Source organism: Miniopterus natalensis, chromosome 3, assembly GCF_054644295.1.
Source record: "Miniopterus natalensis isolate mMinNat1 chromosome 3, mMinNat1.hap1, whole genome shotgun sequence".
NCBI classification, from domain to species: domain Eukaryota; kingdom Metazoa; phylum Chordata; class Mammalia; order Chiroptera; family Miniopteridae; genus Miniopterus; species Miniopterus natalensis.
The window spans coordinates 24,883,278-24,907,175 of record NC_142083.1 but is presented as its reverse complement, the minus strand read 5'-3'; the positions used below and the strand labels follow the sequence as shown (position 1 = coordinate 24,907,175).

Sequence of the window (23,898 nt, the reverse complement as noted above, 5' to 3'; positions counted from 1 at the left end):
GCGGGCGCCAGCGCTGGACGCGTTTCCCCGCAGCCTCGTGGAAAGGAGTCAAGCGCCAGTGCCCGGCGGTCCCCGCGTCTGGGGACCCCTTTCCAGGGCGCCCAGACCTTCCTACTTGGGGGACCAGAGAGGAGCCCGCTCGCTGGGGCAGGGGGGCAGATTCGTACGACATTAACCCTTTAAGGCTGGTTCAGGCCACCTCGGGAGACTTGCGGCGCGCAGGATGCCCACGTCCCCCGGCCCGTCAGGGCTCTTCGCCCAGCGTTTATGAGAGCGTCTCCGCCGCTGGTCCCCTAGCCCTGGTCCCTGCAGGCTCGGGGCGGCTGTGGGGGACATCGGGCTCCATCTGGTCCCAGGCAATCAGGAATCAGGCGGCTGTCCACGCGCCCCTGCACCTCTTCCCCTTCGGATTGTTCTAACGAGGTTAAGTGAGGTCGGAGGCGCGGACACCGGGGCGCAGCGAGCTCGGACACCGGGCAGAGGGCCTGGCGTCCGTGACAACCCCATTAGCGCGCTCACACGCCCCTTCGCGCGCTAGTCCCCAGCCTCGCCCGGCGTCTGCCACAGGTCGGCCTCGCGCGGGGCGACCCCTGGGCCCACACCCCGCCCGCCGGCGCGCCGCTGTCTCCCCCCAGCGGCCGAGCGCGCGTCGCCGCGGGAGACGGGCGGTGGGAGGGCGGCGGGCGGCGCGGCGCAGCCCAGCCCGCGGCTCCGCCCCGCGCCCCTCCCGGCCGGCAGGGCCGCCCCTCCGCGCCGCGCGCCGCTCAGACGGAGCAGCCGCCTCTGCAATGTCAGCAGCCGCAGCGGCGGCAGCGACGCGAGCGGCAGCGGCCGGGGCCCCGCGGTAGCCGCCAGCGCGGCACGGCCCGGCGGGAGCGCACGGCGCGAGCCCGCAGCCACCTCGCTGCCTCGGGGCGCTGCGGGCGACTCTGCGCGCCCCGGCGCGGCGCTCGGACCTCAGGCCAGCCGGGCTGCGGCCGCGCACAAAGGACCGCGGACACCGGGCTCCGGGGTCTGCGCCCAGGGACCGGCCCGGGGACAGCCGGCCACGCCGCGCCTTCTGCTCGCCTCCGCTCCCCGGGCGGCCGGAGCCCGAGCCACAGCGGGCCCCGTCCTATGACAGCGGCGACACAGCGGCCGGCGAGCGCGCCTGCTGCCGGCTCCGCTGCGCCACGGCTGCCGGTGCCCGGGGTGGCCGGAGCCGCGCCCCGCTGAGTGGTCGGCCGTCGCCGCCGCCCAGCGCCCCAGCTCTCGGGCTCCGGGGGCAGGAGCCCAGGAAAGCCCCCAGCCGGCGCCGAGCCTAAAATGGCCACGCTGCTCCGCAAAATCGGGCTCATCCGCCTGCACAACCGGGACACCGAGGACCCCAAGCACCACCACAACCACCGCGGCGGCGGCCAGCAGAGCGCGTCGCTGCGAGGCAAGGGCGGCGCCAAGAGCGGCGGCCACAAGCAGCAGCAGCACCCCCCCGGGGGCTCGGGCGACGCCAGCCCCGGGCCGGGCAAGGGCAAGGGCAAGCGCGCGCCGGAGCCGGCCCCGCGCGACAAGCCGCAGCCGGCGGGGGTGGCGGGGGCGCCGGGCGCCGGAGGCCCCCGGGAGCAGGCGGCGGGCGCCAGGGCGGGGCCGGGCCCGGCGGGGGCGGCGGCGGCGGGCGGCAGCCTGGTGCCCGCGGCGCGCCAGCAGCACTGCACGCAGGTGCGCAGCCGGCGGCTCATGAAGGAGCTGCAGGACATCGCGCGCCTCAGCGACCGCTTCATCTCCGTGGAGCTGGTGGACGAGAGCCTCTTCGACTGGAACGTGAAGCTGCACCAGGTGGACAAGGACTCCGTGCTGTGGCAGGACATGAAGGAGACCAACACCGAGTTCATCCTGCTCAACCTCACCTTCCCCGACAACTTCCCCTTCTCGCCGCCCTTCATGCGGGTGCTCAGCCCGCGCCTGGAGAACGGCTACGTGCTGGACGGCGGCGCCATCTGCATGGAGCTGCTCACGCCGCGCGGCTGGTCCAGCGCCTACACGGTGGAGGCCGTCATGCGCCAGTTCGCCGCCAGCCTGGTCAAGGGCCAGGTAAGCGCGGAGGGCGCGCCCGCGCCCGGCTGCCGTGGCGCGCGGGCCCGACCGGGAGACTCGGGGCTTCCCGGAGCCCCCGCTGCTCTCCCCAGAGCGCTGCAGTCCTTCCCCACTTTCCGCCCCGTCGCGGCCGCGCTCCCACCGCGTCTCCGCTGCTCAGAATCCGCGCTCCCGCTTCCTCCCGTCCCCCCCCCCCCCGCTTTTTCTCCCCCGCCTCTGCTCCCTCTCACCCCCTCCCCCACCGCCCCCGGCTCTACCCCCTCGCCCGCGTCCTTTGTCCGCTTTCCCACCCCTCCACCTGCTGTCCTAACAGCCCTCCATCCCCTGCCCTCACCGCCCCCTCTCTGCCTTTCCTCCTCTCCCCCCGGTCTCCCCCACTCTCCTCTCCTCTCCCCTCGCTCTCCCATTCCACCCCCCACCTGCTTCTCCTGTCCCCTGTCCCCATAGGTCCCTAACGGTGCAACTTTGTGTAACTCAGGATCCAGATGTCCAGCCTAGTTTACCGCCACACACACGCACACACGCACACACACGCGCAAAGGTTTCTTCCCCAACTTCTCAGGTGGGGGGCTCTGCAGGTGGGTGTTCTGCAGGTGGGGGGCTCTGCAGGTGGGGGGCTCTGCAGGTGTGTGCTCTGCCGTGGGGTGCGCTGCAGAGGCCCAGATGCCCTCTGGCGAATCTTCTCCCGGGCTCTGCTTGCTTTTCCTGAGCAGCAGCTAGTGTAAAGGTGAACATTTTGCTCTTGAGAAATTTCACTAGAGAGGCAGAGGTGTGGTGTGTCTCCTTAAGCGGCAAGGCCAGACTCTGTCAAGGAAATGCCTGGTACCTGTCCCTCCCAGGACCGTCACCTCTGGGGTAGTTGTTCAAGGTCTCGGTCTCTCTCAGACCTGTTTCTGCCCTTGGTCTCCTCGTGCCCGGTGGCTAAATCCTTTAGCGGGGCTAATGGTATTTTACTGAATATTGAAGTAAGGGGCAAGTTTGATGCCTCAGTCTCCTCTCCTATTGCACCAGATGGCAGCTTTACCGAAAAGAAACCCCAGAGGACTTAAGAGCGGAGAATTGAATGAATCTCCTGAAGTATGTTTCCACCTGGCTGCAGACAGGTGCACAAGGGTTTTATCTTTTATGTGCTTTTGATCATATTCAAGTTGGTTTATGTTTTCCCGAATCAGTATTAAACACTACTTAATAAAATCATATTTTCATATGGGCATCTTTTAGATTTACGAAGGATGATCGTTTTGTTTAGAAGACTCTGAATGACCTCTATTTGGTCTTTCTACAGCCAGCATATCAGAAGCGATCTGTCCCTTGTCACCTGCCTCTGCCTCGTTCACTGCAGGATCTTTCACACTAATCAAATAATGCTTGTTCTGCCAGTTTCACTGGAGCTGGCGCCCCTGGGATACCAAGCAAATAGCATCCCGACTCCAGTGGAGAAGGGCACTCAATTCTTGACTGAGGTCTGTTGTTACCAAGTAACTGTCCTGCTCGTGTATCTTTTCTGGGGTTTAGGTTCCACTTATTTCTTGAGTTAGGAATAGGACGGATGTGACAGGTCTGGAAAGACATCTCTGAGAGAGGTTTAACTCTTTAACGTCAGATGTTCATTCTGAATCCTGGAGTTCAGTGCTGGCTCTGATGTAAGGTGCCTGCGAGTTCAGACAAGCCACAGGGGTGGGAGGGGGGTCTCAGTTTATTTTTCAAGCAGAATTTATACAAATGACGTGGAAGAACATTTTGCAGAAATGCCTTTGTTATTTGTTCCTGAAATCATTGCTGATCAGAACCCTCTGGAGCAGTCTCTTCCCTGTTTTTCCATCCTTCACAGTGAATATGACTTTGGGGACCTGGGGGAAAGGAATGCCATTTTGTTTTGTAGAACCACAGAATCACATCGTAGACCTAGAAGAGATCCTAGAGGTCACCTGGACTGTGGCCTGCATTTTAAAAGATGCAGGAAAGTAAAGATCTCAAATGAGAACTAAGGAAGTGTTTTTAAAAAGAGATAAGTCTTAGTTAAGTGCTCTCCGTGTTTATGTTAATGCTGTGAAAATAGTCTTGTCGGTGCCCATGTACTTCTATTAAAATAGGCACACCCTCATGTCTATATTCCTTTTCATTGTAATAAATATTGGGAGAGTCTTGCATACAGCTTGCAAGTTAGAAACCTCAGTGTTGAAAGAAATCATTAATGAAATTTTATTTATTAATTTCAAAATCTTACCTAATTGAACTCCAGGTCCTCCACCTAGCATATTGTGTTATATTACCTATTCTGAATTCTCATGCATACAATATCTGAAATGAAGGTGAGAACTCAGCCAGTTATTAAAATACCAATTTACTTTCTTTGCTTTTTCCGTGCTGACTTCAACATCCAAAAGAGAGGAATGTAGGCTATACATAAACTGTCCGAAATGCAGTGTAAGAATAGGAGAAATGAAGTCGTTACTGTTTCAGGATTCTGTGCACAAAATCGTTTCAGGAAGCTGAGCATTATTGCACCTTTCCTACCTTTCTGAATCCCCTCCCTACATATTGCTCGCTGCAGCGCTGTAGCTACCAAATTATTTCCATAGTAAAAGTTAATCGGCTTTGGGAAAGCACCCAAAGTACCTGATTAGGCATTCCAAGAGAGCCAGGACTGCTACCAAACCTGTAATCACTTCAAAAGAACGAATCATTCATTCTGGTACATTCCTCCATCAGTTGGCATTTCTTTTTAGGATTCTTTTTTTTTTTTTTTCCTTATGTGATAAAGTCGGAAAAGCTTCCCTTTCCTGTTTCATAATTGCTAAGCTTAACTTTCTGAATTGAGGATACACCAAGTTGATTTTGTTTCATACCTATAGAGAAATCGTAAACTAATATGAAGGGTTTCATGGGTAATATGAAAAGATCAACTTAACTTTTTTGTGGACAAAAAAAAAGTTGGGGGTTATTACACGATATGATCACTTCAGTTATTTCACAAGGCCTCTACCTGACTCTTTGGCTCCTGTTCTCAAAATCTCTGGTGTGCTGCTATGTGGATGGTGGTTTCTTTCAGTTAAATCAACATGAATTCCTTATATGCTGTATTCTGTGTGGAGACAGCGACATACCTGCAGGCCTATTCATCTGCTGTCCAGGACAAAGCCTCTTTTGACTAATAGAGACATTTTAGGTAGCTCTTTTGCTTTTCTATAATTGGCTGAAAATCCTTGTACTTTTAAAATGAACTGGTGACAGTGTACAAAGTTTATATCCTTAATCATTTACTGAACCTAAAGGAAACAGTCCACAGCTCCTGTACATGATCTTTGATTTTTGACGTTCAAAGCTGTACGAAGTTGGTGTGTTTTTTTTTGTTTGTTGTTGTTTTAAATATATCTTTATTGATTTCAGAGAGAGGAAAGGAGAGGGAGAGAGAGAGATAGAAACATCAATGATGAGAGAGTCATTGATCGGCTGCAGCCCGCAACCGGGGCATGTGCCCGAGGGAATCGAACCTCGATCGCCTGGATCCTAGGTCGACGCTTAACCACTGAGCCACACCTGGCCGGGCCGAAGTTGGCTTTGAAACTAAAGTCAGGTGAATTGTCAGCACAGTGCTTGCACCTAGCGAGCAGCCTAAGGTAGAAACAACAGTGGACAGGCCCTGTGAACCCGACATTGGAGCGTCCTGCCCAGAAGTGCCCCAGGCTCACTGTCTTGTTCTCCAGGTGTGGAGTCTGGGATAACTGGAGGACTGGACAGAGACCCTCTTCTTGCAGTTGTGTCAGCATAAGGTTCCCCAAGAGCCACTTGAGGGAGCACTAACTCAGGATTCTGTTTTCACATCTGCTCACCTCCTGAGTGTCCCTTTTTTAATTAGCTAGACGTGGCCAGGGGCAGGGGACCAGATGGCACTTGAAAGACAGTTCCTCACTCCTCTACCCCCTCAGAGCCAACCACAGGACTGAATGGACCCACCATGAAGATGGTATTGATCATAATAATAGTGGCAGCCACTAACATCTACTGCATGCTCTGTCTGGGCCATGTTCTGGGCCAGCTAAGTACTTAGGCTATTTCACCTCACTTGGTTCTACTGTTTCGACGGTTACTGTACAGGTGAGGGAACCACAGCTCCACACAGGTCACGTTAATACAATTTCAAGTTCTAATATCAGCAGTGAGTGGCAAGGCTGTGAAAATCAACCACACCAGCAAAAGCTGTCAGGAATGGCAGAGTCGAGACCTCCTGCCTAAGCACCTGCACTCTCCAGGCAGTCCTCTGAATTGTGACCTGCACGATGAGCCTTTGTGTCCACAGAAAATAGATGTGCAGCCAGCTGTCAGCAGAAGACTGAGAACAACAGGACTGAAACATCCTCAGATCTTAGTGTTCAAATTAAAAATTGGTAAGCAGAGCCAGGACGGTTATGTTTGCTTGACACCACTAGTTTCTGGAGCTTTTGAATGAAGTAAACTGGCAGATGTGGCCACTTATCAGAATGTAATGAGGAGGTAAACGGCTCTGCAGGTTAACTTTGGTCACACCATGTGTTTCTGCGGTTAACTTTAGGCCTTAAAGGGGTCTGTGCCATGGGCGTCACTGGGAATCATGCATGCGTGTGCACACACACACACAGCCATCTTCAAAACTCCAACATGAATTTTGTTAGCACCCAGAGCAGCCCCAAAGGAGCCCAAACAGGAACTCCTTAACCAGCCTAACCCCCTTTCTCTAAAGGCTGTGCTGGTTTGCAAAGTAAAGAAAATGAAGGCAGTCGTGTGAACACAGGGCCACGCTGAGGAGGGTCTGGAGGGCCAACGTGGAGTGCAGCTTGGGACAGATAGATCGTGTCCCCTTTAGAGGGAGACTGGAGCACCTAGAGCGTAAACAGTGATAACCTGGGCTGAATGACCCGTGCTCTCACCCAAGGAGAGTGGACTTGCAGGGAGTTCTATGAGTCACTGGTTTGTTCTGTGATGGAGAGACTTACCCACCAGGATGACTCTGCAGCTTGTGGTATCCAGGTGCTTGACTGTTCAGAGGAAAAAATAGCTCATTCTGCTATCAAGTAGGACAGGCAGGAGAATGAAGACAGGACTCTGCTTCCTAAAAATAGTCTCACACCAACTTGGCGGCTCCACAGCTCTGCTCCCTGGTGCTGCGCTCCTCCCGGGCTGGTGGGACAGTTAATAATAGTAGTGACTTGCTTTGCCCTGAGTTGTCGACTTCTGAGAATCTAAACTTGCAAGAAGAGGAAGTAAATGCATTTGTGTTTGCTTTTCTGATTTATATTGGGCATATGAGAAGTTGGTTTTTCTTTTCAAGGAACAGCACAGTTTGGGGAATTATGCTTGTTTAGTGGAAAGTGCCAATATGGACTGTCAGTTGAAGTTCAACTTGAAGTCTGAGAGCCACAACCCAGCATGACCTTTCTCACCCCCAGGAACAGGTGTGTGTGAATTCAGTAACGCAGCCTCCATTTGGGGGATGGCTAATTTTATTTTTTTTAAAGCAGCCACTGACAGTGACTGCTTTGAGCCAAATTTCCAATCTGAATCCTAGCTTTTTGCTGTGTTCATAACGGAGTGAGGCAGAAGAAGGATGGGTGACAGGTATAACTCCTTTCCTCTCTGTCAGTGTTTCTTTCCTGGTGGTAAATCAGGTGCCCTGGGGAGTGTTTGAATTATTCCAGTGCCAGGGCCCTACCCTCAGAGATTCAGACTTCCTGGGTCTAGGAGCAGGTCCTGGTAGAGGCTGGTTGGAAAAGCTCCTCTGTGATTCCACTGGGCAGCAAGGGTGGAAAAAGCCACCCTGGACCAGTAATTCATCGTTTCCAGGTCCATCCATCTGGGATGTGTCCTCCCACAGCAGCCACGGCGCCACGGCGGGGAGCCTCGGGTGGTGGTGGGTATGACCCAACCCCCTAACCTTCCCCTCTCCACCTTGATTGAACTCAGTGTCCTCTGTCAACCCTGATGGGGACCCCTCAAAGCCCTGCCATCATAAAACCAAGTTCTGCCTCCCTGGACAGCATTCGTAGACCAAGATGGGTGTGAACCCTGCAAAAGGACATGTGCTCAAGACAGGTCACTCTCTCTTCATTAGACACAGCTGGGAGGACTCGAGTACAGACCACCCAGAACTGTGCGTAGTCAGCTAATTCACACGGCACGGGTATGGGGTGCCTGCCATGTATCAGGCACTTGCTGGGCACACAGGGGTAAATAGAGATGCATAAAATGCCTGACACGGAGAACTGAATATCCAGTGGGGTTAAGGCAAACCCATTCGCGTATGTCTTTGGCAGCTTCGAAGTTATATTTTGCTTGGTATTTGGGTAAGTGCCCATTGTTGAATATATGTGGGTTGTGCATGCACTGGGGGCTTAGGAAAGGTGGTGTCCTGGAGTCAGCAGCATCTTCAAACTTCCGTATGACTTTTCCAGAGGAACACTTTACTCACAAGTGGGTGAGACTTGACTATAATGTCAAGGGCTAAACCATTTTCTGGTCATTGTTTCATCACTAATAAATGGAAAGATCAGGCATTTCTCAAAATACACAAAGCAGTTGAAACAGCAGTAATGTTTCTAGCAATGTCTACACTTTCCTACCAGGGAGCGGGCAAACTAAGATGAGGTTTTGGTAGTTTTTCCTCATTGTCACACATTTCATTCATTCATTCATTCATTCATTCATTCATTCATTCAGCACCCATTTGCTGAGGGTCTGCCATGACTTGGGTGCTGTAGCCACGTCACTCTTGGAATTCCCGGGGTGACCCCTCCCCATTCTGTGTGTCATTTCACCCTTCTCTTGGCCATCTCCCAGACTGGGTACTTGGGGAGGCCAGGAGGATGCAAGCTGAGCTGAGCTGGAGGTCCAAAGACCCCAGATGGAGAAAGTCGGGGGGCAAAGCAGATTGGGACCAATCATGTGGCAAAGGACTGAAAGCAGGACATGGGAACCAAGAGAGGTCGTCCCCACCCCGCAGGTCTAGGTGTGGTCAGGCAGGGGGATTACCTGGGGTGCTTTCTTCTGTGTTTGTCAAGCCCTGCTTTTCCTGTCCACCCTTTCCTCCTTCAGTTGGTGCTTGTGAGCTCCTGCTTGGATTCCGGCACTGCCCCCATCCAGGCACTCTGTCTCCAGGCACTCTGTCCCCATCCATCCTCCCTGCTGCCACCTTCCTGCTTCCTCTAAAATGCAGGCTAGGCATTCTCACAGCCTTGATGGAGACCCTTACAGCATAAAGCCCAAGCCCCCGACACTGCCCGCCCATGGTGGCACTCACCCACCTCCATGGTCCCACGGACATCCCTCTCCCACCGGCCACTTCTAGTCATAAAACACCCACACTAGCTGGTTGTGTCCATCCCTGCTTAGCTCACAGATGTGCCCCCACCTGGAAAGCCATTTCTCCCCATACGCCAGGGGAGCCCCTGGCCATCCTTCAAAAACCTGCCGAGATGCTCCAACCCCTCTGCAAACAGCCCCTCACCACTCCTGCGATAGAGCAATGGCTCCCTCCTCTGAACCACCTCTGCATTTTCTGGAAGACGTTCATCTCTATGCTTATCCTGCTGGATTACATTTACATTAAATGGTACTTCCCCTTCCCCTCAATGTCCAACACATCATGTGTGCCGAATAAATGTGTTTGTCTCGAGATTGCTGGTCTGTGCAGACACCGCATCCCTTAGTTTTGACCCCTCTTGCAGAGTGACATCAGATTGTGAACATGTATCAGGTGCTGTGCAAAATTCTTTATGGGTCATTTGGTTAAATCCTTGCAATAACCTATGAGATGAGTGTTATTTCCGTCTTAGGAGAAAACTGGGCATGCTGAGGTCAAGCCTGTGCCCAAAGCACATGGCTAGTAAAGAGCAGAGCAGAGCCACCATGAGGCAGTCCATTGCCTGAGCCACCTGGTTCTCTGAGCTGTGGGACTGGCAAGTGGAAACCACCTCACCAAGTAGCACATGCAGCTTGGTCATTCCCAGGGGCCCCTATGCACCTTAGGGGAGGCTTGGCAATGATATTGTTCTTGGTTTTGCTGCAACACCCACAAGGAAAGAGATAATGCATCCATCAAATCTAACACACAGTACTGAATTATCAGCAAAGTTGGACAACTAAAATGGTCCAATCTCACCAGAAGCTGTTGTACCTATTGTGTGAAATGCAAGAATGCTTTAATTCTTTCAAACTGTAGGAGAAAGATAATTATCGCTGCTTTATTTCTTCAATACACAAAAGGGAACAGCATTTTAAAGATTATGAAAATAACTTGAGAAAGAAATGCATTTTGAACATAATGGCTACATTTGTGGAAACCACTGATTGAAGAAATTACTCCTTTAAAAATAATTTCTGTAAAATAAATACTAATTCTCTGTCACAATATTTGGCAAGCATTCTCAATATTTTTTTTTTATTAGGAGTCCTTTGATGAGAAAGATAAGAAAAAACTATCTTACAATGGATCAGATTACACTTACAGTTGAAATGTATTCAGCTCACTTGGGAATTGAAGGAAAAAATTGCAGACAAATGTTGTTAAGGGGATGCTTACCCTTTTTTTATCTTTGGAAAGACATTTCCAAAAATCGGAATATGGAGTTACAGAATTGATTACATATTGGTTATAATAGAAAGCAGCTATTACTGTTCCATAAAGTCGAACATAATTGTTAGAACAATTATTTTTGCCTTACCGATACACATGAATTAGGGTGACTTTTGAGTGTCAGACGAGGCACCCATTTTGCTTCCCAGGAGACACCACATAGAAATGGGATGTAATTGTACAAAATAAAAACAAATTGCTGCAAGGATTTATCTATGCTGAGGTCTTTCACGGTTAATGACATATCCTACTCTACTCTGTTCCCAGCCAGGGAAAAGTAGAAATATCGTGGAGGAAACTTCAGCCGAGTTTGTTACAAGCTTAAATTAACCATAGCTAGTTGACTGTTATAAGCTTTTGAATGTAACTTTCAAAAAGTCAACAAAACACTAAGTTAATCTTAATTCCTTAGTCTCTCTTTGTGACAAGGGGACTGTTTCTCTTAATGGAAGCTTATTCTGCAGCCGTGTGTGGGCAGGCTCTCCCCTGGGGTCAGGGCCGCCCTCCAGCCCGGCCTGGGAGGCAGAGCCAGCAAAGCTACAAATGTAGGGCCCTCTGGGGAAAGAAGCACCTGCTTCCAGTGTGAAGACGGCCTGAAACTAATGCGGATAAGCGGCCCAGGGTGGCCGCTGCCATCCCACCCCTCACAGACCTGCTGTTTTTCCTTTGATCAATTTTATAATGTATATGTGGAAAATCTTAGCTCATAAAAGACAGTTTCTCTAACTGTGAAATCAACCAGTACAATTACATACAGTTTAAGGAAATAATTTTAATTCATAAGTAAAACTAATGTAATAAAAAAGTGACTTTGAACACTGCTGGGTTGAATTAGGGTGATTTATTTTTAATAATTTTACTTAAAAGAGGATCCTGGCATTGTCTTTTCATAGATAAGAGAGAAGGTAGCCTCTTGGTTATTCTCAGAGGTCAGTGAGAGGAACAGGAGAGCCCAGAACCCCTTCCTGCCACCTCTGGCCTCCACAAGGCCATGTGGAGGATTGTGTGGCCCCTAGGATCTGGGACACCCGCAGACTCCTCAGAATAATGTCTTTAAGTGCCTAAGGTAAAATTCATAGGATTTCAATGGAAATGTAGTTCACCCTTATTCAACGTTACAGTCAACCTCAGTCTGACAATATTAAATGGAAAATTCCAGAAATACACACTTCATAAGTTTTCAGTTGCACGCCATTCTGAATAGGCTCCATCCTGCTCCGTCACACCTGGAATGCGAGCTGTCCTTTCGTCTTCAGTCTCCACACTGTGGACTCTCCTGCCCGTTAGTCACTTAGTAGCCGTCTTGATTATCAGATAGATACTGTCCCGGTGTCACAGTGCTTGTGTGCAAGTCACCCTTACTATACTAAATAATGTCCCCAAAGTGCAAGAGTAGTGATGCTGGCAATTCAGATATGCCAGAGAGGTGCCATAAAGTGCTTCCTTTAAATGAAAAGGTGAGTAAGATATTGTGAGACAGGCCACATTCACGTAACATTTATTTCAGTATATTGTTATAATTTTTTATTTTATCATTAGTCATTGTTGTTAATCTTCTGCTGTGCCTAATTTATAAATTAAACTTCATCATAGGTATGTATGTATAGGAAAAACATAGCATGTCTAGGGTTCCGTACTATCCACAGTTTCAGTCATCCACTGCAGGTCTTGGAACATATTCCCCATGGATAAAGGGGACTGCTGTATACTAAAATGCAGTTATAATATTTTTTAAAAAACGTGATGAGCTAAAATATGAAATTAAAAAGCACATCTTTATTAACTCAATATCAAGATCTAGAGGCAGGTCCAGCAACTCCACTAATTGGATGTAGTAACAAACACTGATGACATTTCAAGATACCTGCAACTGCAATGTGATTTCTTTAAAATCTGGAATTTCTATTGGTGATAAAGTCAAGGCATTGCTGATACTGCTGTAGTTTTTCACTTTCCATCAAAATTAAATGCAGTGCTAAATTGCAGTTAGGAGTTAGTGAAAATAAAGGCATTTTCCCACCCAGGTTTACATACCTTTACAGTATGTGGGTCCCAGGTTAGGAACTCCAGATAGCGCAGGGCTCTAAGTGTTAATTGTTGTCTTGGGAAAGATCTTAAAGCTAATTGTGATGCTCATTGCCAGCTTCACTGGGAACAAGGGTTAGGTGCCTAATATAGGGCTCAGTTTCCCACGGTTATTCTTGGGTGGGGTTGGGATAAAGCCTTGGGCCTGGAGGCTGATGCTTTCTTGCTGGACAGGTAGAAACCTCCCCAAGTGTCAGGTACCTCACCTGAAAATGAGGAACATAAACCCCACTTCACAGGTGAATCCTGATACTCAAAAGAAATGGTGTGCAAGTGTCGGGCACAGAGGAGGTGATCTGTAGATGTTCCTTCTTTTACAGAAGTAGAATGGTTATTGAAATAATTACACAGGAAAAGTATGACATAAGGCCTACTCAACATCCATTACACAAAGGCTTTTGCTTTTGTTAACTGTTAGTATTTAGGGCAATATTGACATCCACTTGGCTCCAGTTTTTTTCATACTTGACCATAATTTTACAAATATTCACAAAAATTACAGGATAGCCTCCTTTGTATCCTCTTGTCATTGTGGACTCTTGTCCTTGCCTCCGCTGTCTTTCCATGGTCAAGTCATTTTGCGCTGTCAGGAGTTGATTTCTGAGGACGGTGATCATGTTACTGTCTGGCCCTAGGTTTCATAGCTGCTTTTCACCTTTACAACACTGTTTTCTCAAGAATTTTATTTGCTAATAGTATCTTTAAATTAGCTTTATTTCCTTTGCTGCTGCTATGTTAGAAAACCACATGGGAGAATATTATTGTTTAAAGCATTTGCCTCTATTATCTCTAAGTTTATACCAAATGTCTTTGGTAGATATTAAATATTATTGAGATTCTGTCTTTATTACAGAATACCACGTCCACTTGAAAGCTTCGTGGCTACCACTTTGTTTCAAGATGCAAAGCTTGTTCAGAGGTTGAACTTAAAATTTTGTAAAATACTGTGAGCTACAACAGTTATCACAGTTCTTGCCTCAGTTACCCTTTGCCTCTGATGCATAAGAAAAGGCCTTTCCTTTAGTGACAAATCTAGTGGAAATGTTCAACCTACAGAAATTACTCAATTTTCTCAGAAACCTCTGGTATATTATACATGATATTATGACAGTTGGAGGGTAATCAACAATGGAACACTGATGCCTGCCTCCCTTCTCTTCATAGCTAATTAGGGCTTTGGGCATTGACTCCACATGTAGGGTAAAGCTTCCTACATTGGTAGGAAACTGGTCAGATGTATCCAGCATTTTTTCCAACTCTGTGGACTCGGGTGGGTAAACAGCATTCTTACTAGCAGAGGGGATGCTTTGCAGCTCATTGATCCTCCAGGATTTTTGTGCTGTTTTTGTTGTACTCAGTGATTTTCCCATAGTTTAGCAATATTGAAATCTGAAATCCAGCATCTGAGATCATTGAGGCATGAAGCATACTGTTCCCAGTGTTTCTCAGCCTGCTGTGCAGATCATTCTAAGAAGGGGTGTTATTGTCTATGTGGAAGGGAGTCTATAACAATATCTAAATCCGTGTATGGGCCTGGGCGGTGTTGCCATAACTACCACTTTAGGCTTGTAATGGCTTCAGCGTCATAGTCAGCAAATAGAAACAGACCTACCCAGCATTGCTCAGATTGTTTTCACATTCATGTATGTCTCTCTTTCTCTCCTGCAAGGTAATTACTTAGCTGTCATCAAATCTTATGGTTGAGATAACTTCAGTTGCCCTATCCACAGAGAAATATTAAAGGCCCTTAATCTACAGGTTGGTGCCAGCCACACACCATTTGGAGTCTCCGAAGCTGCTGGTTCTCCTGTTCAATAAGTCAGTGGGCTAGGTTGGAAAGGATGAACCCAGCAGGTCACCACTTGACTTTATTGCCCTTAAGGGGCCAGTAGACTACACAAGAGCAGATAACCATCGTTTACCCTTTCAGACCTATTGAAAAGAGAATAGATGTCCCCACCCAGTCACTGTGGCCAGAAGACCCTCAGGGAGCTCAGAACTTGGCCTTGGTCAGCACCCAACCAGGAAGGACACCCGAGGCCCAGGACCAAAACCCGAATGTGGGAGGAAGTATGTGAAGGACACAACCGGCAGGCAGACCTAAGAGGCTTGCATCTGCTTGGAGAAAGGAGTGAGGCAGGCTTGTGAGAACACGTCAGACCCCACACCCCAGAGCAAAGCTTGCATTCAGCTTTACCCTTCACAACGCACTTCCATACACATAGCTTTATGGAGGCCCAAGACAAGGAGGCATCCCAGCATGAGGAACGAGGCTGATGGCACACGGGGAATGAGGCAAGTACCTGCTTCTCGAGTTCCCACCAGTAACGTTATTGAACCAGACCATTATATCTCCAGCAGGAATGAGGGACTTAGTGAGAATTTCCAAGGGGCATCTTCTTCCCTCTATGTTGTCTCATGTTGTAGTATCAGCAAGTAATTGTCAAATATCCAAGTCTGAGAGACCAGTAAGTAGAGAACAGATGGCCCACCATGAAGGGCTGGGTAGAATGAGCGTGTTACAGGACTCAGGAAGTAAGAGATGGCCCTCGCTCAGCTTGCATTCAGGACAGAATACACCTTATCCAAAATTCTTGTGGATATTCCTCATAGATTCAATGGAAACTTTCATACTGTACAGTTAAATTAAGTTGCCCCGAAAACATTGTTAAGAATGCTACCAAACTGGAGAGGGTCTGACCACCCTACATTCAGCAGAGCCAAACACTGGACACGGAATTTTGCAGTGGAGAAATTAAAGCAGTTTGTTGGCAGGGCGTCAAGCTGGAGAACAGGAAGCTACCGCTTAAAATCTGAACTCCCAATGGTTTTTAATCAAGGGTTTTTAAAGGCAAAGATTGAGGGTTAGGGGTTAGGGCTCGCAGGTGATGCTGATCGGTGAGTTCTTGTGTAAGCTTCAGTGGTTTTCCTTAGTCCTATTAATTCAGTTGCTGACATCATCTTGTCTGGAGCCTTCATCACTGTGGTCGGTGATCTAAGTCCGCTGAGGAACCAAGATTCTGCAAAACATCTCCTGACTGAACGTCAGTGATGTTATCTTTAAAGCAAAAGGCAGAGACTAAACATCTTGTGATCTCTGTTATTGTTTAAGCTATTACTGCGTTGTGCTTAACTGGCTGCATTTTTCTATTATCTCAAGCAGAGTGTACTTTTAAACATTTCTCCTGGAACTTGGTTTACAGGCAGGCCTTCAGGACATGAGCGCAGACTTTCTCAGTCTTTGACTGTAAGCCATTTAACAACCAAAGCAATTGAAACATTTAGTTGAAGCCTGTACCTGTATCTCTAGAGTCAAGTAATCTAAGACCTAAAAACGTTTACTACTGACTGTCAGTTTCAATGCTTCTGACATTTCTGGCTTCTCATCCTACAGTGAAACTGCTCTTTTGTCATTGGTTTGGTCTTAAGAAGAATAATGCAATGATATTAACGAGCCTTATAAATCAAGCATAGATTGATTACCTTTAGAATCTCTAAATCATCCATCATTTGCTACTGAATATTTTCCATTTTATGTTATTTTTCTCTCCATAATTACAGTGCCTGTGGTACCTTGTACACAATCTCCATTTTCTTCATCCCCTGCCAGCCTTGTTCATTTCACTGCTTTCAGTTAATCTTCTAAGTCAGTAAGTCATAATACTGACAGGTAGGTAGCATTTGAAAAAATAGTTCAGGATATCCTAGAAGGTTTCACTCTGAGGTCGGGTGAGTAAATCCTTTAAAATGTTTTCCTTGGAAACCTTGAACATATACCACATGTTAAATTTGCAATACGATGATTCTAGAGAAAGCCTGGGAAGAGCATCCTGGTTTGGTAATGACTGGGAGGAAGAAAGAGCCCCTTGGATAGATGAAGAGACGCATAGTGTTTGCTCAGTGCAGGGCCTAGGATGGAACATCCTCTACTTTTCGCGCTGGTATAGACTCTAAAAGTTGTCTTGTGTGTGACCGTTACCTCCTTCCACACTCCGTGGACCTGGGACCGTGTCAGATCACAAAGAACCAAGAGTCGGGTCTTGATCTGAAATCCCTCAAAACCCAGTTACTTTTAACATTTGTGTTGTGATTTTAAACTGAAATTTCTGTTCCGGAATATTCTAAACTTTTTTCTTTAATTTTTGTAGAATCACATAATTAAGCAGAATTGGGAAAAGCAGACATAGTAAGCACATTGGCCTGTAAACCCAGACTTCCGTGTGTTTATTGAGCCACAATAACATTTGGCGTTCCCTTGCCATTCAGAATAAATTCTCTTTCCAATATATCGTGGTTTTAAATGCTGCCATAAGAGTAAGGAATCTGCAAAAGATTTAAAGTCCTACAGGAGACAGAAATTCCAAAGTCAAGGTGGTGAGTCATCTCATCAGTGGAAAAGAACAGGGAACCAGCTCCCAGTCCGTTCCAGGGGAACTTCTCAGCATACACATTCAGTTGGTTTGTTCGCTTGTAAGGTCCTGAAGGTCTTTGTCAGAAGCAGCTGATTTCAGTGTTGCGTGTGTGAGGGGGGTTCTTGGCCGCTTCTGGCTGCCCTTCTCAGTTAGAGGTGGACTGGAACAGTTATGAGCTCAGAGAACAAACAGGGAGGCTCAGAGCTGGAGCCATCCTGCAGGCGGATCTGGAAAGGCCTCCTTTATCTTGACTTCACCTATGGGTGCACAGCCCTAGGTACACACACACCTGCCTCAGGTAGCCCCCAGTTGGATTTTAAATGCCTTAAAGATGTTTGGAAAATAGAGATTCCTTTTGACTTGAGTGCAGCTGTTTTCTGCTCTGGGAATTTTAAGCAGGTGTAGTCAGAAGCATTCAGAGTTCTAAAGGGCCACCTTCCCTGTACCCTGATGACAAGTCTCACCTCTGATGGATTAATAATGTCATCCTCATGTGCCTATGGGGGTGGTGACCAGAATCAGGTACTTTTTAAATATGACTGCCTTTCCAGTTTTCTTAGATACAATGAAGTAGCAGACAATAATGTAATTGTGTAAGCATAGAGTGAATACTTTAATTTTGTTACAGAAAAACAGAAAATTAACAAAATATAACTCTCTAAGTTGCTATCTCACAGCTTGCTTCCACTATTCTGGAAGTACACAATGGAGCCCGTGGGAGACGCTGCATTGTCCCTATAACAGGCACTTTGTGGGGTGCTCTGGGATGCTCCTCATGCCCCTCATGACCCAGGACACAGCAGCTCAGTGTCAGGGGGAGGCCACACCTGGAGGACCCCCCAGTCCATTTCCTGCTTGAGACACTGTGGGAACCTAAGAGCTTGGTCTCCAAACGCGAGCTCCCAGCCTAAGGTATGAACCACAGTCACGCTTGCGTTTTAACCCGTATTTAGCTTCCATGACTGTGGAACCTTGGATCCTCTTCTCCACATTTTCAAATCTTTCCTTTTGCTCTGTGCAGAGCATTTACCTAAGATACCTTTTTCTTTTCTATGAATGTGTTTATCATCTTCCTGCTCACTACCAGCTGCCTCCCTCTGCTGTTCAGGCCCTGAAGTAGCTTTCCTTCTTCTCCCCCATCCTCCCTTCTGCTCCCCATCACCCCCTCTGCCCCCCCAACATTCTGTCTGTTCTTGGTCATCCCCTCTGCTCCCCACCTCTCACCAACTCCCTCCCCACCTGCCTCTGGTCCCCGGACAGCAGGGAAGCAGAAGGTGGTAAGCGCTCTGACTGTGATTAGGGAGATCAGCCCTTGATGTCTTAGCAGCAGGTCTGCCCATTCCCTCTTTTCCCCATTTCCTCTTCTGCAAACTGAAACAAGAGTTTATCCACCTGGTGAGGATTTAGTGAGCTGCCATGGGAAGATTTTAGCTTTTGCTTCAGCACCCCAAGACCAAGTCCCCTGTTGGAATCCCACCCACAAGGCCCATCTCCAGGTCATGTCCTCCTTGTAGCCCCTGTTCCTTCCTCTGCCAGGCTCCCCGTACAGCCCCCAGAGCACTCTGCTTCCAGCTTGCTGTGGCATGTGCTTCCTCTTGGAAGCCATGCCATGTCTCCCCACACAGCTGGGCTGGATGTTCCTCACAGGGGGAATAACTCCCTGTAACTGAAACCAAGGTTCAATTGCCTGCTGCCACCATATCCAAACTCATGAGACAGGTGTTGATGAAAAAATGAAAGAGGTTTATTCAAGTGCTGGTAACCGGAGAAGATGGGGGATTCCTGTCACAAAGCCCATCTTATCATCTCAGTGTAGGCAGGGGTTTTTATAGGTAGGGAGAGGGAAAGCAGAACAAAGAGATCAGGATGAGAGGCTGTGGACATGCAGGCAGTGACCTTACTGGTCCCAGTATGGATCTTTAATGTTAGCATGCTGGAACAGATCAGGGCTAGCCAAATTCCTGAAGTTGGGCAATGTGCATCAACTGAAGTCATGGTCAAGGCCATTTTTTTGGTGTGTGTGGTTTTATTTATTTATTTATTTATTTATTTATTTATTTATTTTTAAAATACATATATATCTTTATTGATTTCAGAGAGAGGAAAGGAGAGAGAGAGAGAGAGATAGAAACGTCAATGATGAGAGAGTCATTGATCAGCTGCCTCCTGCACGCCCCCGACTGGGGATCGAGCCCGCAACCCAAGCATGTGCCCTGACCGGGAATCGAACCCCGATCGCCTAAATCCTAGGTCGATGCTCAACCGCTGAGCCATGCCCAGCCGGGCAAGGCCATTGCTTGTACACACAGGAACTGGAACTAATGATACCTGCAATACACTTTTAAGGAAGCTGTCAGTGAGTTCCTTTTATCAGTTTGTTAGTACATTTTATTCTAATTCCATTTCATAGTCAGAGTAGTATAAAGTTTTTATTCCCTGTTACATCCCCACAGGAGGAACAATTTGTTGGGACTTTGGGCAGGCAGGCATTTGGGGCCTACAGGGACTAGCCCAGCTATTGCATCAAGCAAGCACTTCACAGCTATTGTAGAATGAAATTGAGTTGATGACATTCAGGTACCGCAAGGTCATGAATCATCAAAGAAAAATTACAGGTGTTGAATGCACTGTAATTGCAGTGTCAAGAAAGTGGACATTTTTAGAAACAAAATGACATTGGGTCAAAAAGGCATTGTCTGGTTGAAACTGAGTGCCAAAATAATTTCACCTCCAGCACCATAAACATCCCATGTGATTTGAATTTTCTGTTTTTATCTAAACACTGAAGTTATTGATTATAGTTTAGTAAATATGAGAATTGGTGTCATGAGTTTTGGTTTTTAATCATGTGCCCTGGAAATGTCATTGTACTATTTGCCAGAAAATAAACGATGCAGACACTGGGTGGAAGCTTGTGTTCAGAGTCCAAGAGATAGTGAGTGCAGGACCCTGCTCCCTGTCCCCAGGTCACCAATGAGCACTTTTGGGTTTGGTGCTTATTTTGTCATTTCAGTGTGAAGGGTGTTATTTAAAGAATTTTTCTGTAAACATCTTCTCTTTGGTTTCTTTGTGGTCTTGTCCTGATTGGAGGTTTCTATGCCATTGTGTTCTCAGTCTCCCTCCCTTTCTCCCTCTTCTCTTTTCTCCTCTCTCTCCCTCTCTCTCCCTCTTTCTCCCTCTCTCTCTCTCCCTCATTCCCTCTCTCCACTCTTTCCTCTCTCTTTCCTTCCATCCAGCGTGGCTTTCCTTATTGGAGCCTGTATTAGCCTGTGCTACTATTGGAAGGCTGCCAGGATCACCAGGTAATACAGACTGGGTACTTTAAACAACAGAAATTCACTTTCTCACAGTTCTGAAGGCTGGAAATCCAAGATTAAGGTGTCAGCAGGGTTGGTTTCTTCTGAAGCATTTCTCCTTGGCTTGTAGACAGTCATCTTCTCCGATGCCCTCAGGGGGTCTTCCCTCTGCTTGTCTGTGTCCTAATCTCCTCTTCTTATAAGGACACCAGTCAATTTGGATTAGGACCCACCCCAATGACCATTTTTCCTTAATGATCTTTGTAAAGACATCTTCAAATACAGTGTCACATTCAGAGGTGCTGGAGATTAGGACATCATCATATAAAAACTAGGGGACACTACTCAGCCAAAAACAGTGTCTTTTTCCCCCAGGCACGTATTAATTTAGACCATTTACTTTTCCTCTTGTGACTTTGATCTTAAAATTCCCATCTTCCTGTTGTCTTGAGGCCTGGCCCCTTGGTCCTTGCAGCCTCCAGGTCTCTTGTGTTAGTAACTGGACTTTTTTCCATTTCCTCAGCCCCTTTTCCCTACTGCAGCCTTCCTCCTCATGAACTTTAGGTTTTCCAGAATTGTTGTTTCTTAGCTTTGTTTTTCTTAGCTTTCCCGGAATTTCTTTCTTTTCTACTTTTTCCTAATAATAATAATTGCCCTTTTTTTCATGTTCTCCTTTTTCTTTGCGCCTAAAGGATTCCTCATGGTTTTGTTTGCCACAGGTTTCTCCCCTTGCTCTTAGCAAAACTAAAGAGCATGGCTCCCTCCATCTTCTCTGGCATTCTCTCTATTTTGCCCTTTTATTCCTGTGTACCCGATGACATTTTGTCCCACTTTTCCTTCTCATGGCCTCTATATTCTTTGCCCTACTCCCATGCCACACCTCTGAATTTGTCCAAGGTTGCCATAAGTATACTCTTTTCTCCTTTGTTTCCAGCCATTAGTGTCGCAAATATCCCTGTCCATGCTGGACTAGTCACCTTTCCTGTTGCTTCTCTCTGGTTCAGTATTTTCTCTCCTCAGAGTTATCTCACTCCCGAGGGGAGGGCAGGTAACTGAGAAAAGGGACACACAGTATATTTGCCTGGAGGCCTGCAGAGAAAGACGACTTTGGGCAAAGCCAGGGCCAGAGGGAGTGGCCTAGGGCAGGCAGTGTAGACATTCCAGGTGAACCAAAAGGGCTAGGAGCTGCTTAGTTGATGCTTATTTCAAACAACAGCTTGAGAGGTGATGATCCTGGAAGGCCCCACTAGTGGACTTACTGAGGTTGAAATTATTGTGAAAATGTTTTAATCCAATTGGTCTTTATGCTGATACACCCAAGTTGATGCACTTTTTAATCCAAGGTTATTTTTATCAATTTAGATGCCCTTACCAAACTCAGAAAGCTCTTTCTGAAAGCTCTTCATTTCACTTTATGCTAATTTTACTCATTAATTTACATTACATCAGAAAACAAGTCTTATTTGGTAATCTTACTGATCAAACCGAAGCAAGCACTTAACAAGAGTTTGGGTGAGAAATTAGATTCATCACAAGATTTCTGGAGAACAATTTTGTCCAGCCATTTGCATTTTGCATGCGTTCTTGTTTTATTCAACAGTAGAGGAATCCACTCAAATATCCCCAAGTATCTCCACCAGTCTGCTGCCTAGACCTGAGAACGGGCTGGCACCGCCCTGCCTGACAGTCCCTGCAGGAACCTAGCGTAATGTGTGGGCACAGCCGTCTCCTCCTCCCCGCTCCCCGGATGCCTCTTGTTCAGCTGCCGTCCGTCTTAACCCTCCCTCCTGCTTCCCGTCTTCTGGAAACCTTGAACTCTGTGGAGCAAGGACTTGGTTTTATCATCAAAACTAAAAGACGGCAGTAGTGCTCTTTGAGCCCTCCCTGAATCTCCTCCATCACAATTACGTTATGTCTGTGTGTCTAGACAAAAGCTGAGCAGATGACACTCAGTGACTTTTCCACGCCCGATTGCCGGGGCCTCCTGTTCCCAGATGTTTCATGAGTGGGGATTTTCCACAAATTTCACAAATATCAGAGTCTAACAAAATGTCATAAGACTGGGTATTAATATATATATGTGTGTGTGTGTGTGTGTGTGTGTATATACATATATATGATCCAAGGCTTTTTATAAAATAAATATAAATATTTAAAGCATTTATATAATTTTTTATTCAAACAGATACACTTAAATGTTTGCATTTTAATTTCAGGATGACATCCCTGACTTTCACAATATCATAATTAAAATGATCCATAGGGTTTTTTCTTCCACTAAATGCATTTAACCCAAAAAAGCCAATTAAATGAAAAATAACAAATGGATTTTCTCTGTTACTACCGACTTTGATCTGACCTCGGGATGATAATGATTTATAGAGAAGTAAATTGCTCTAATTCGATTTAATTTAACAACAATTATTGAGTTTGAATCAGATGTCCTTCTGCAATGAAAGTGAAAACAGGAGACGTTACAGAATAGAGGCTCAGGCAAAACCCTGTGTTGATCTCTGGCCATCACAGCAAATGATAAGTGAGCTGCTGCAGTCAGGGACCGAGTCACAGGTCTGATCTGTGCATCAACCCTGCGTCCGAATACTCGGTACTTAAAAGACAGAGCAAGGTGTGATGACTTTGCCCTCTAACTGAAAGACGGGCCCCCCCAGAAGACCTGTCCTTCCCAGAGGGCAGGTCTGGTAATGCATCTTTGTCCGTCCGTCTCTGGTGGGTCCACTCAAATCGGCGCCTGCGGTGAGCCAGTTATACGTTAGTGTAGCTTTTATCATCATGATCATCATCATCATCATTTTTGTTTTTAGATTCTTGCACGAATATCCATGGTTCAGTATTTCATGAAGGCCTCTGAAAAAGCATAGATCTGTGATCATGCACAAAATTTTAATGTCGTATGTTATTCTGTCTACCTTGTAAAATTCTTAAGAGTTTTTTCTGACTATAGAAAGTACATGCTTATTGTTCAGAATTCATGCAGTACCAAAATGTGGGAGGTAGAGAATGCAAAGCTCTATGGTTCCACCTGCCAGAGGTAACAACTGCTTTTCTGCACACACACACACACACACACCCCACTGTGCTGGTGAAACCATTTTCACAGTAACAGGATCATGCTGTTCATGAAGATATGAGGAGTTTGTACAATTTTTCTCGCCAGTGCTCTGTGGCCCTCTTTCTGGTCAGCTGATCTACATCGAGCTCACTCATAAAGGACCCTCGAGCACCCCCAGTTCTTCTCTCTTACAAACAACCTATGAGGGCCTCCCTGTACATCAGGTTTTCTCACTTGTGCCTGTCTGACCATGAAGGAAACCACCAGAAGTTGGTTACTGGATCCAAGGGTGTGGAAACTCTCTCTATAGATCAGGTACACGTTGTCAAATCGCCCTTCACAAAGGTTATGCCAGGT

General features: G+C 47.4%; 1 protein-coding gene across 1 annotated transcript in view; it reads left to right on the top strand.

Annotated features, from left to right (window-relative positions):
* Positions 1-1,279: 1,279 nt before the first annotated feature.
* The window catches only part of UBE2QL1 (ubiquitin conjugating enzyme E2 QL1), a 39,576-nt gene continuing 16,957 nt past the window's right edge, over positions 1,280-23,898 (top strand). Inside the window, exon 1 of the mRNA XM_087815062.1 lies at positions 1,280-2,067. Within this exon, the coding sequence (XP_087671188.1) occupies positions 1,306-2,067 (762 nt within the window). The 5' untranslated portion in view covers positions 1,280-1,305. The remainder of the gene's footprint in view (positions 2,068-23,898) is intronic.